General features: G+C 41.2%; 1 protein-coding gene across 2 annotated transcripts; it reads left to right on the top strand.

The window, feature by feature from the left end:
• Positions 1-542: 542 nt before the first annotated feature.
• LOC117432946 (probable endonuclease 4) lies at positions 543-13,107 on the top strand. 2 transcript variants are annotated; one of them, XM_059016690.1, is made up of 10 exons: positions 547-700; positions 3,374-3,543; positions 3,977-4,150; positions 5,250-5,432; positions 5,811-6,020; positions 9,114-9,296; positions 9,432-9,563; positions 9,852-9,956; positions 10,724-10,853; positions 11,881-13,104. In XM_059016690.1, exons 2-10 carry the CDS (start codon positions 3,387-3,389, stop codon positions 11,933-11,935), a joined length of 1,329 nt encoding a protein of 442 aa, XP_058872673.1. In that variant the 5' UTR covers positions 547-700; positions 3,374-3,386; the 3' UTR covers positions 11,936-13,104. The 2 variants fall into 2 exon arrangements, with proteins under 2 accessions (XP_058872675.1, XP_058872673.1); XM_059016692.1 differs by lacking the exon at positions 9,852-9,956 and having other exon boundaries at positions 543-700; positions 11,881-13,107.
• The last annotated feature ends 310 nt before the right edge of the window (positions 13,108-13,417 follow it).

Here is a 13,417-nt window from a genome sequence, read left to right on the forward strand (position 1 = left end):
GAGTATATAAATCACATTGTGCCAATTCTTTAACTGTTTTTGCTAATAGATATGAGTCTATTACATACGAAACACCCTTCTGGAGCATAGATACTCCCAGCGGTCCTAGAACAAAGATCGCATTATTATTATTTTTTTGTTATAAATCGAAGCACACGATGTCATGTAATTGTCTTTCTTTTTTTCCTATGGTGTGGGTGCACGGCTACGCCATCTCAGGGTCCCCACAAGATTCACTCCCGGTGCAGCAGTTATTAGTTTATAATTAGTTTTATTCACAGTTTCTAGACACATATCCATATATAATAATGTAACAGATTAGAATTACATAAATTCAATTACTAATACATCCATTCAAATTATTCAAAGTTTACTTAAGATACATATTATAAATAAAAACGTTCGTTTTAATATACGGCTATTTCATTCCCCTGATTAATATTCAGCAGGGGCCTACGTAATATTCATGAGAAAGGAGGCCAGTCGTGGTCTTTGTGACGTAATTTTGGCGCTTCCGAAGAGAGAAGCACATTTTGAATTCAGCATCAACACAGTAAAGCCCGGTTTTTATTTTCAGCCACTAGATGACAGTATAAAGCCATTGTTTTTAAGTAGAACAGCCATTACAATACTTGATAAATGCGGAAGCAAACTTGACAACTCTGTGCGGCGCCGTGCATTGAACTGTAATAAAACCAAGGTAAGGGCTAGGCGCTGTACTTCAGTTAATGAACTCTAATCGTCAGCGTTGTCTGTTGCTGGTTTGAACAACACGTCGGTTTGGTGACTTGCATTTTGATCTTTAACAGCTTGGATTCAATTTGCAAATACGCTCCTTCAGTTTGACTGGTAAATTAATAACATCGTGGACAGCGTGTAATGTACCTGCGTGCAATGTCTAGCAGACAGCTCAGTGTGCAATGCTGTACCGCGTTTTACTGTGTAGATGTTAATCGTAGTGTTACACTTGCATTGGTGATCCGGGCCGCTGTTATACATTCTTTTAGCATGGCTGGTATATTTACATACCTGATTTTTACACTGTAATGATGTTCTGAACATATTTTCCTTTGTGCATTATCGTCCGTAGTAACGATGGGATTTTATGCGTCTGAAACGATGTTATACCGTGAAGACTGCGAACCAAAACGTTTACTTACACGTAGACGACTTGCACTTACAATACAATACACTACACTACACTACACGTTTATTTCTATATTTTTATATATCGCCCTCCCTTCACGCCATGGCACCCCAGAGCTCTGTACAAAGTTAAAAACAAAACCACAGAGCTCATGTGTAGAACACACTCTCAGCTACAACCAGTGATATAAAAGCACGTTTAAAAAGGATGTCTTCAGTTTAGACTTCAAAGCATCCGGTGTTTCAAGCTGCCTAAATCAACCTGGTTCCTCAAGCGAGGAGCACAACAGCGGAAAAGCACTGGGCTGGTATAGCCAGCTCCAGAATACATCTGTTAAAGGCTTTCTTTTTTCTGTTTTGCAATTTCCTCATCGCTGACTACTCATTATTATTATTATTATTATTATTATTATTATTATTATTAATATTATTATTATTATTATTATTATTATTATTATTAATTTGCCAGACACCTTCATCCCGGGTGACTTACACAGGTGTTACAGGGCAGTACAGACTGGGTTACAATGCCAGATTCATATTTAAATACAGTGTAATCAGAGGTGAAAGTAACCTTTCATTTCTTACCGGTACTGTACCGGTACGTTTTTGTAAGCTGCTAATTTATGGGGACCAAAGCTAAAAGGAGAGGGAAGGGCATTTTATTTAATAATGGTTTCGAAATATATACATATTAAAATATATAAATAATAATAATAAAAATTAAGGTTGTGTTTCATTTGGAATTATTACATTTGAACCTTAAATATACAATTACAACACAATTTAATTAAAAAAAACAAACAAACAAAAAAAAACTATTTGATTTATATTTGACTATTGTTGTGAGTTTTGTCCAGTTGCTCTGTTTGGATTTTGGTGTCTGACCTAATTTCTTCCAGAACTTTAGTTTCTTGCTCTGTTCATGTCGTTAGGGTTACCCGATTTGCAGAGTGAAAAACTGGGATCTTCTTTTTCTTCAAGTCACTGATGCCGTACCAACTCCGAAGGAGCTGAAATTGTGAATGAATGAGTTAGTCGTTTAGCAGAGGCTTTAATCCAAAGTGACTTCCAGAGACTAGAGGCTGAACCCTGCTTCATCAACAACTGCTGCTGCTGAGTCACTTCCAACAGGAGCTTGTTTGTTTTACATCTCATCCCAAGGACTAAATAACAGTACTGTATATAATAACACAATAATAGTTTATAAATTAAACATCAGGTGTATTTATTGCAGATGATAACAGCTCCTTATTTTCTTTATATATCTTGTCATCTCAAACATGTTAAATGTACAGAAAGCCGGATTTAAAAAGTCGATCAGCTGTTAGTATCACCATTTAAACATTATCAACACAGAATCAGAATGTTTAAACAAATAATCCACAAGATTGTTTATTTTATTTTTGAATGGCGCTGACACACAGCCTAATAAATCACACTGCTGTTATCTTGCTGAGCACACGATGCAGTTCTGTACTTCAAAAATGTTGTACTTCCTGTTTCTGACCGGAACAAAAAACGAAGGCTGTTTCTGCTCTGCTTGTTTCTTCAGAATATGAACTAAACTACAAGTGAACTGTTTACTTGCGAGTGCAGTTCTCTTCTATTGATTGTGAAGCACCTCATGGTTGTTTTTTTAAAGAGCAGCGTATCTCCATCTATCATTCTACTAAATACCAGTGGAATAGTTGTATGATTTTGTCTTGGAAGATATTCACTTCAGTTCAGGCCACTCAGATTTCATTTTGTAAACTCAGTGTTGACAGGTCTGCTGAGCCCCCTTTGCAGTCAGCGTTGCTCGCTGTAAGAGTGACGGTTACTATGGCGATCACCCCTCTGTCATCCTAAGTCACATGACTGGAACCTGAGTGACTTTGAGTTCTTTTGCTTAAACATCGATAGTAACCGGACAACCATGAAGAAGCTGGGAGGCGGGAAAGGACTTCAAATACAAAGAGCAAACGATGTAGCCTAAAAATACAATGACCAGTACAGAGTCCCGGTCAGTACCAGCTTACTGTCACCTCTGAGTGTCGTTTACAGTAAATGCAATAGCACGACTAAAATACAATTACCCAACTCTCTAATAAGCATGTCTTGCCCATTTTGCACTCACTAACTAACAGCTAACTGTTCCAGGACTTATAGCTTCCAGAGACTAGGATTCCTAATAAAGTGTCACTTAAGCTTTCTCTGTGTGTGTGTGTGTGTGTGTGTTTCACAGGCTGTTTTTCGGGATGTCTGGCAAGGACAGGGTTAAATCCGAGCGCAGGGGGAGTGGCCCCTTCTCCAGGACACGCAGTTCACTGCGCAACTCAGAGAGTGCGGAGCGAGGGAAGGGGGGAGAGAAGAGACGGAGGAGTGGAGTTAGGGGCCGCAAGCGCTCTACTGCAGGTGAGTTGTAAGTCTTTCTGAGTGTCTTCAGTGTAAATTCAATGGCAAACGTTTCCATTAGAAGTCTTTCTCAGTGGCTTCAGTGTAAATTCAATGGCAAACGTTTCCACTAGAAATCTTTCTGAGCGTCTTCAGTGTCAATTCAATGGCAAACGTATCCACTAGAAGTCTTTCTGAGCGTCTTCAGTGTAAATTCAATGGCAAACGTATCCACTAGAGGTCTTTCTCAGCGTCTTCAGTGTCAATTCAATGGCAAACGTTTCCACTAGAAGTCTTTCTCAGGGTCTTCAGTGTAAATTCAATGGCAAACGTTTCCACTAGAAGTCTTTCTCAGCGTCTTCAGTGTCAATTCAATGGCAAACGTTTCCACTAGAAGTCTTTCTTGGTCTTCAGTGTAAATTTAACTCAAGTCACTTTTTCATCTTCAATACAGGGGAGCTCGAGGGCTCGGCTCATTCGGTCAGACCTGTCCTCACTCCCAAACGAAAGAAGGGACAAGTGACGGTGAAGAAGGAGGGAGAGGGGAATAGAGAGAAGGTGAAGCCAAGCAGACAGAGGAGGAAATCAGTGAAACGTGGAGTGAAACGGGAGAGCGTGGATGAACCGGGTACGAGAATATGAAAACGGCTTTCAGTTCCATTGAATTAGCAGGAGATGACCTCATAATGCTGAAAGAGATTGTAACTAATTAATCTGAGGCTCTCTGGTCCAGTGGTTCGAGAAAATGGTCTTGATACCAGGAGGTTCAAATCCCGGCTCAGCTACTGACTCACTGTGTGTGTGTGTGTGACCCTGAACAAGTCACTAAATCTCCTTGTGCTCTGTCCTTCGTATGAGGCGTAAAACAAACAAGGTCCTATTGGAAGTGACTCTGCAGCAGCAACAGCAGTTGTTGATGATGCATAGTTCACCCCCTAGTCTCTGGAAGTTGCTTTCGATAAATGGGTCTGCTAAATAATAATATTAATATTAATAAAACAATTCCTTTAATCTCGCCTGTCCTGCTCTTCTATTGACTAGTCAGTCTCAGAGGTGCAGTTCTGAAAGAAACACATGTTATAGTCCCATTTTCATTTGAATTCACATCTGGTTCTACACTGGGGTTAAAGGAAGTTCTCAGCTTGCTTGACTTGTCTTCCAGGAAGTCTGTCACTGCTTTACTTCCTGGTCACCCAACAGCAGTGTCTTCTGGGTGCAAAGCATGTCAGTCAATAGGGGAAGCAGCAGCTGATTGGTGATTGGTTATTGACAGACAAGAAGCCAGAGAAGTGGGGCGATTTTACCCAGCAGGCGACCTAGGAAGTGACACTATTCGAAAGCATGACTTGTGCAAACTGAGATTTCTTTAACCAGATATCATGGGTTTAAATAAAAATGACATATTAAAATATGTGTTCATTTCAAAACTGCACATTAAGACCTCTATAATGAAGGGCTGTCAATGGGGGGAAATGAATGGAATTATTTTGTCGGCTACAATTTGAGGTGACGATGAGTTCAGAAGCTGCTCTTCAGCTCTAATTACCAGCCATAGATGTGAGTAACACAGGCTGGATCAGCCACAGTGTCTTTATAGAAGAGCCAGCGCCCTCTAGTGGTCTGCCACCTTGGATCAAGTTTGTTTTGCTAACTGCGACAGGGAGGAAGTGACATCATAAGACAAAACAAAAATAATTGTCTTGACGTCTGACTGCTTTGGTTACCAGACAGCGGGACCAGGCCTGTGAAGAAGGGAATGAAAAAACTAAAGAGCGAGGGAATAAAAAAGGAGGAAGAAGAGCCATTGCCTGTACAACCCGGCTCATCAGCGGAGAGAGAGACGGAGAAAGGGAGTGTGAAAATGGAGGGAATAAGGAGGAAGCTCATAGGAGCCCACATGTCCATAGCAGGTAGGAGAGAATGTATTTTAAAGATGGTCAGCGCTCCTTTAAAGGGAGGGACCAGCGATACTGTTAATAAAGCTAATAAGAGGTGAGAGAATGTATTTTAAAGATGGTCAGCGCTCCTTTAAAGGGAGGGACCAGCGATACTGTTAATAAAGCTAATAAGAGGTGAGAGAATGGATTTTAAAGATGGTCAGTGCTCCTTTTAAAGGGAAGGACCAGCGATACTGTTAATAAAGCTAATAGGTGAGAGAATGGATTTTAAAGATGGTCAGCACTCCTTTAAAGGGAAGGACCAGCGATACTGTTAATAAAGCTAATAAGAGGTGAGAGAATGGATTTTAAAGATGGTCAGCACTCACAGGTCTGGCTGTGTCTCTGCAGGTGGGCTCTGGAACGCTGTGCAGGGCTCCGTTACGATCGGGGGCTGTGTGTTCGGCATGTTCCTAGGCTCCCAGCGCTCATGGAAGAGCCAGCCCCTGGATGAGAAGGCAGTGGCCCGGTTCCGCCAGGCCTGCTCCCAACACGGCTTCACCCCCGACCGCATACTGCCGCACGGGTCATACCTGCTCAACTGTGGGTCTCCCAAACCTGGTGAGTACCAGCCGTCTCCACCAGGGGGAGACAGGCAGGAAATTGCAGAGCAGTACCACCTGACTCCACCAGGTGGAGATAGATACAGAAAAGGTCTGTTAGTTCATATCTAGACCACCTTGCAGTAACAACTCTCTCCCTTAGAGGGAGTTTTCCACCAGGGGGGAGCAAAGATACATGAAATTACCAGAGCAGTACTGCCTTTCTCCACCAGGGGAGACAAAGATACATTAAGTTATCTGGACTGTATTGCAGTTAATGGATCTCAGATACCAGTACAGTACAGTTACAGATCTGGACTTTCTTGCTGTACTGCCTGTATCCACTTGGGGGAGACAAAGATACAGGAAAGATCTTCTCCAGTAACGTTGTTTTTTATTCAGAATGCAGTGAATTTGCTGGCTCTCAGAACCCTGGTACAGTGCAGTTAGTTCAGAACTGGACTATCCTGCAGTACTACCGGTATCCACTGGAGGGAGGCAAAGATACAGGAAAGGTCTTGAGATCACAGCCTTATCACTAGATGGCGCTGGCTATTTTTTAACCCTTTTGCGGTCCTATGTCGGACCTGGTCCGACATTGCAATTATTCCTATCCGGTCCATTGTCAGACCCTGTCCAACATCATCAAAAAAACGCAAAAAACTGGTTTCTAGTCTTTTTTTCTCCGGAAAAAGCAGAGAAAACCATTCAATGGCCGAGTGGGAGCGACAGGAGCCGAGACAAGCCGATAAACCAAAAAAAAAAAGGCGTATCTCATGAATAGTCATACATGCCCCTGGCATCACATAGGGGCGGTCATAAGGAAACAAGCTGCCTGTTACTGAATCAGCACACAGAGACTATCACGGACATTTGCAGAGCTTTTTTGAGATGTTATAGTAATAAAATAATGACTTGGATCGCATTATTGAGGAGTCTGGTGATACAACGAGTGATCAGGCGATGATTGATCGGTATGTACGACTATTATTATTATTATTATTATTTATTTATTAGCATATGTGAAAGTGATAGCGAACAAAGGGTGGGGCGGGGCTAGAGATGCCTAGTGAGTGCTTTGTTGATATGCAGGGCCCTTTAAACCCGTTTGACTGTGACCTGACGCGCACTTAATAAATGGACTGCAAAGGGTTAAAGACACTTTGGCTTATATAGAATACATACAGACGTGCTCAAATTTGTTGGTACCCCTCCACAAAAAACGAAGAATGCCCAATTTTCTCTGAAATAACTTGAAACTGACAAAAGTAATTGGCATCCACCATTGTTTATTCCATATTTAATAGAAATCAGACTTTGCTTTTGATTTTTTATTCAACATAATATTGTAAATAATAAAACAAATGAAAATGGCATGGACAAAAATGATGGGATCGCTAACCTAATATTTTGTTGCACAACCTTTAGAGGCAGTCACAGCAATCAAACGTTTTCTGTAGCTCTCAATGAGACTTCTGCACCTGTTAACAGGTAGTTTGGCCATCTCTTCCTGAGCAAACTACTCCAGCTGCCTCAGGTTTGATGGGTGCCTTCTCCAGACTGCAAGTTTCAGCTCTATCCATAGATGTTTGACAGGATTCAGATCAGGACTCATAGAAGGCTACTTCAGAATAGTCCAATGTTTTGTTCTTATCCATTCTTGGGTGCTTTTAGCTGTGTGTTTTGGGTCATTATCCTGTTGGAGGACCCATGACCTGCGACTGAGAGCGCTTTCTGATACTGGGCAGTACGTTTCGCTCCAGAATGCCTTGATAGTCTTGAGATTTCATTGTGCCCTGCACAGATTCAAAGCACCCTGTGCCAGGCGCAGCAAAGCAGCCCCAAAACATAACCGAGCCTCCTCCATGTTTCACTGTAGGTATGGTGTTCTTTTCTTTGAAAGCTTCATTTTTTCGTCTGTGAACATAGAGCTGATGTGACTTGCCAAAAAGCTCCAGTTTTGACTCATCTGTCCAAATGACATTCTCCCAGAAGGATTGTGGCTTGTCAATATGCATTTTAGCAAATTCCAGTCTGGCTTTTTTATGTTTTTCTGTCAAAAGTGGAGTCCTCCTTGGTCTTCTTCCATGGAGCCCACTTTCGCTCAAAAAGCGACGGATGGTGCGATCAGAAACTGACGTACCTTCACCTTGGAGTTCAGCTTGTATCTCTTTGGCAGTTATCCTTGGTTCTTTTTCTACCATTCGCACTATCCTTCTGTTCAATCTGGGGTCGATTTTCCTCTTACCGCCGCGCCCAGGGAGGTTGGCTACAGTTCCATGGACCTTAAACTTCTTAATAATATTTGCAACTGTTGTCACAGGAACATCAAGCTGCTTGGAGATGGTCTTGTAGCCTTTACCTTTACCATGCTTGTCTATTATTTTCTTTCTGATCTCCTCAGACAACTCTCTCCTTTGCTTTCTCTGGTCCATGTTCAGTGTGGTGCACACAATGATACCAAACAGCACAGTGACTACTTTTCTCCATTTAAATAGGCTGAATGACTGATTACAAGATTGGAGACATGTGTGATACTAATTAAAGAAACTAATTAGTTTGAAATATCACTATAATCCAATTATTTATTATCTTTTCTAAGGGGTACCAACAAATGTGTCCAGGCCATTTTAGAATATCTTTGTAGAATAAGCAATAATTCATCTCTTTTCACAGCTTCTTTGCTTTATTCTATGGCATACCAAAGGCATGCAAGTATACATGATAAAATAGCTTTTAATTTCATCACTTTTCAGGAGGAATGAAGCATTATTTCAATGAGCTGTAAGGGTACCAACAAATTTGAGCACGTCTGTATATCTCTGGCATGCAACTAGAGCATAAAAGCAGATTAACATAGACTTGTAAAAAAAAAACAACTATTTGTGTAATTAAAAAATAAATAAATAAATAAATAAAAGAACCACGAAATGACCAGTGCAGTCTCGCCTGTCTCCACTGGGGGGAGACAAAGATACATGAGAAAAAAAAAAACAAAAAAAAAAACACTGAGTATTTGCAGTAAGTCATTCAGCATGATTTCAAACACCATAAAAGATAAGAACACACACATACAATATAAGAAAATGTAATCTGATTATTTTCTCCTCAGATGTCTATGAGAAGAGCAGAGCCATGCTCATTGATGAACTGAAGAGGTGTGAGCAGCTGGGCCTGACCATGTTCAACTTCCACCCTGGCTCCACCCTCCATGACATAACAGTAGAGGAGTGTCTGGATAGGATAGCAGATTCCATAAACCACGCCCACCAGCACACCACTGGAGTCACGACAGGTACAATCAACAGCCTGCAGTTCCTCATGCTGCCAGAGTGGTGAGTGGGGGGCGCTGTTTCATTAGTTCTGCTGAGGGAGATGGTTATATTTAACATTTCTGTTTTAATGTCTGTCTCTTTCTTTCCCTCCTCAGTTATAGAGAATATGAGCTGCCAGGGTAACACTGTTGGGGGCAAGTTCTCAGAACTGAGAGGGATTATTGATCGAGTGAAAGATAAATCCAGAATTGGAGTCTGTCTGGATACCTGCCATGCCTTCGCAGCTGGTAAGAGAACCTTGGATTTAAAACCAGACCAGTTTCATCTGTATAGCGTCCTTCAAAATACTCATTGAATCTGTTCACCATAAGAGACAGGGAAAGGGGTCGACTGGACACTGCTGTTAGTGAGACAGACTGGTCTTTCACCATAAGAGACAGGGAAAGGGGTCGACTGGACACTGCTGTTAGTGAGACAGACCGGTCTTTCACCATAAGAGACAGGGAAAGGGGGAGGGGCAACTGTCCTATAGTATGTGACCCTTGCATGACCCCAGTAAGAGTCTCCTCCCCCAGGTCACGACCTCTCTGCAGTGGGCGGGGTTAAGAAGATGCTGGATGAATTTGATTGGACGGTTGGACTGCAGTATCTCAAGGCAGTGCATCTCAATGACTCCAAAGGTAGGGGGCGCTATTTAGAATATCTAGTCACTCAGAACTTGGGAGATAATGTATTGACAACTGGGGATTTTTATTTTAATATCAATATCTATATATATATATATATATATATATATATTTCTAACCTGCCTGGAATTAAGAATGACAAAGAAAATACATGAATAATTCGACCTGTATTGAATTCGCTGTGTCACAGATCTCCAGTACAGTAATGTTAGTTCACAACCAGAATAGCTTGCAATATTCCATCAGTAATCCATCATCCATAGTTGTTATCTTTTATTACCATTGCAGTGCCTCTGTCTGTCTGCCATTGAAGATCATTGAGGGTATAGTTAGCACACTGTGGTCCCATTCTACCAGCCTCACCCCATTGTAGCTGCCCTATACTTGTGCTACCATTGCTGCTTAATATTATTATTATTATTATTATTATTATTATTATTATTATTATTATTATTATTATTATTTATTATTATTATTATTTAGTCAATTAGCAGATGTTTTTATCCAAAGCGACTTACAGTCCAAGTGGTGAACTTTGCCTCACAACTGCTGTTGCTGCAGAGTCACTTCCAATAGGACTTTTTGTTTAATGTGTCATCCGAAGAACGGAGCACAAGGGGGTTAAATGACTTGCTCAGGGTCACACACAGTGAGTCAGTGGCTGAGCTGGGATTGAACGGGAACCTCCTGGTAACAACAAGCCTCATTCTCTTACCACTGGACCATCGAGCCTGTCTGTTGACCTCACATTTGTTTTTCAGGGAAGCTGGGCTGCCATCTGGATCGTCATGAGAACATTGGTGAGGGGGAGATCGGATTGGAGGGATTTCGACAAATCGTGAACGAGCCTCGCCTGGACAACATGCCCATGATCCTCGAGACGCCCGTCAGGTACAGGGGGAGGGGCTGCCCAGTTCAGGGTTTTGATTGGCTGATCTGTCTGCTGTGTTCTCAAGTTAGTGGTGAGAAATTAAATCTAAAAAGAAGTTGAATTATAAGAAATTGGTAAATGTGTTATTTTATTTAATAAGACTGCCTTTTTATGTTAAATTATCTAAAAGCAATTGTTCTGGCCTGAATTTCACACGATTAATCAATTACACATTGGACCACAGTGTGCTGACTATACCCTCAATGATCTACAATGGCAGACAGACAGACAGCAGCACTGCAATGGCTCTGTATTACACTGAGGGGCAATGGTAGCACAAGTATAGGGCAACTACAATGGGGTGAGGCTGGTAGAATGGGACCACAGTGTGTTAACTATACCCTCAATGATCTTCAATGGCAGACAGACAGACAGAGGCACTGCAATGGCTCTGTATTACACTGAGGGGCAATGGCAGCACAAGTATAGGGCAACTACAATGGGGTGAGGCTGGTAGAATGGGACCACAGTGTGCTAACTATACCCTCAATGATCTACAATGGCAGACAGACAGACAGCGGCACTGCAATGGCTCTGTATTACACTGAGGGGCAATGGTAGCACAAGTATAGGGCAACTACAATGGGGTGAGGCTGGTAGAATGGGACCACAGTGTGTTAACTATACCCTCAATGATCTACAATGGCAGACAGACAGACAGCAGCACTGCAATGGCTCTGTATTACACTGAGGGGCAATGGTAGCACAAGTATAGGGCAACTACAATGGGGTGAGGCTGGTAGAATGGGACCACAGTGTGTTAACTATACCCTCAATGATCTTCAATGGCAGACAGACAGACAGAGGCACTGCAATGGCTCTGTATTACACTGAGGGGCAATGGCAGCACAAGTATAGGGCAACTACAATGGGGTGAGGCTGGTAGAATGGGACCACAGTGTGTTAACTATACCCTCAATGATCTTCAATGGCAGACACACACACAGCGGCACTGCAATGGTTCTGTTTCTTTTCGTTTCTCATCAGGCCTGACATGGACGGCTCACAGGAGATCCAGTTGCTCTACTCTCTGTGCCAGTAGAGGTGGCTTTACTTTCCTTGAGCCTCAGCTTCCATTATACTGCTGATCCACCCAGGCTGTGCTGGAGTTAACTAGAAATCCACACTATAGGGACTCAAGTCCTCTATTTGTGAAACATTTGGATAGATGAGATTAACGAGAAAGTAACGGGTTTGTGGAAAATCTAGCGTTCCACGTCCCCCCGTGATGCTACAGCGGCTTAAATAACATCCATGTCATGTTTCATTAACATCCTGACAACTTTTTACACATAACTTTAAAGTCTGTTTCAAAGCTCTTTTCAATATGTCCGCTGTAGTGCACTGGGGTTTGATTTCTGTCCTCTGAATCAGTGCTGCTCAACCCCGGTCCTCTGGTTTTCATTCCAACTGAGCTTTCAATTACTTAATTAAACCCTTAATTAATAAACTAATAATTAGCACAATTAGGTATTTTTAATTGTTTTCAGCTTTTAAACAGTTAGAGATTTCAACTTCACTATAAAATGTCATTATAAGTAACTTAATCTGCAACTTATTAGGAGCCGAGAACAATTAAAACGGTCTAATTAAGCAAATGATCAGTTCAATTAAGGGTAGTTAAGTAATTGAAAGCTCAGTTGGAATGAAAATGAGGAGATACCGGGTTCCCAGAGGACCAGGGTTGAGAAGCACTGCTCAAAATCACTGCAGGAAGAGCGATAAAAAAACAAACGCACACTCTGGCTTTCCTGTACCAGATCATGGATCGTTCTTGCTGTGTTACCTGTTTGACAATGTGGGCAAAATCCTGACACTATCAGTGCACTAGAGTGACCATTTTGAAAATACTTTGAAACAGACTTTAAAGTTAAAAGTGTGAAAAGTTGTCAGGATGTTAATGAAAAGAAATGACAGGTACGTTATTTAAACAGTTGTAGCAGCACGTGGGGGACGCTGTATTTTTTGGAACCCCGCTACTTGCTCGTTAATGGTCTGCTTCTAAAAAAAAGATACTTCATCTCCACAATGATACAGCGTTCTGCATTTATATAGAATGTATAGTAGTTTTTATAAGAAAAAAAACACTGAAGATGCTTAACTGTTGAATATATGTTTATATAAATAACAAGAAAAGATCAAATAAGTATTTCCTATATTTGATGTCTATATTTTGTATAAAAAAATAAAGGTATTGTTTTTAGTTTTTCCAATAAATATTATGAACTGTTTAAAACAACTTTTATTGTGATTATTGTTATGACGATTATTAAAAGCAACATTTAATTATGGAAAATATATTACAAGGAAAACACATGAGATATGATTTATAATAAATCAATCAATGCCTTTGTAAACTATTTGAAGGTGAATGAACCTCCAAGACAGCAGGTGGACACATTTATTAAAATCATTACAGGCTTTTCAGACGTTAACCAACATCCTCCATTCCCAAGGTGTTGGTAAATCCGAGGTCAGAACAGCTGCATCTCGCTTCGATCGTGCTGTAGCGTTGTGCAAGAGG

Source organism: Acipenser ruthenus, chromosome 53, assembly GCF_902713425.1.
Source record: "Acipenser ruthenus chromosome 53, fAciRut3.2 maternal haplotype, whole genome shotgun sequence".
Taxonomy (NCBI): domain Eukaryota; kingdom Metazoa; phylum Chordata; class Actinopteri; order Acipenseriformes; family Acipenseridae; genus Acipenser; species Acipenser ruthenus.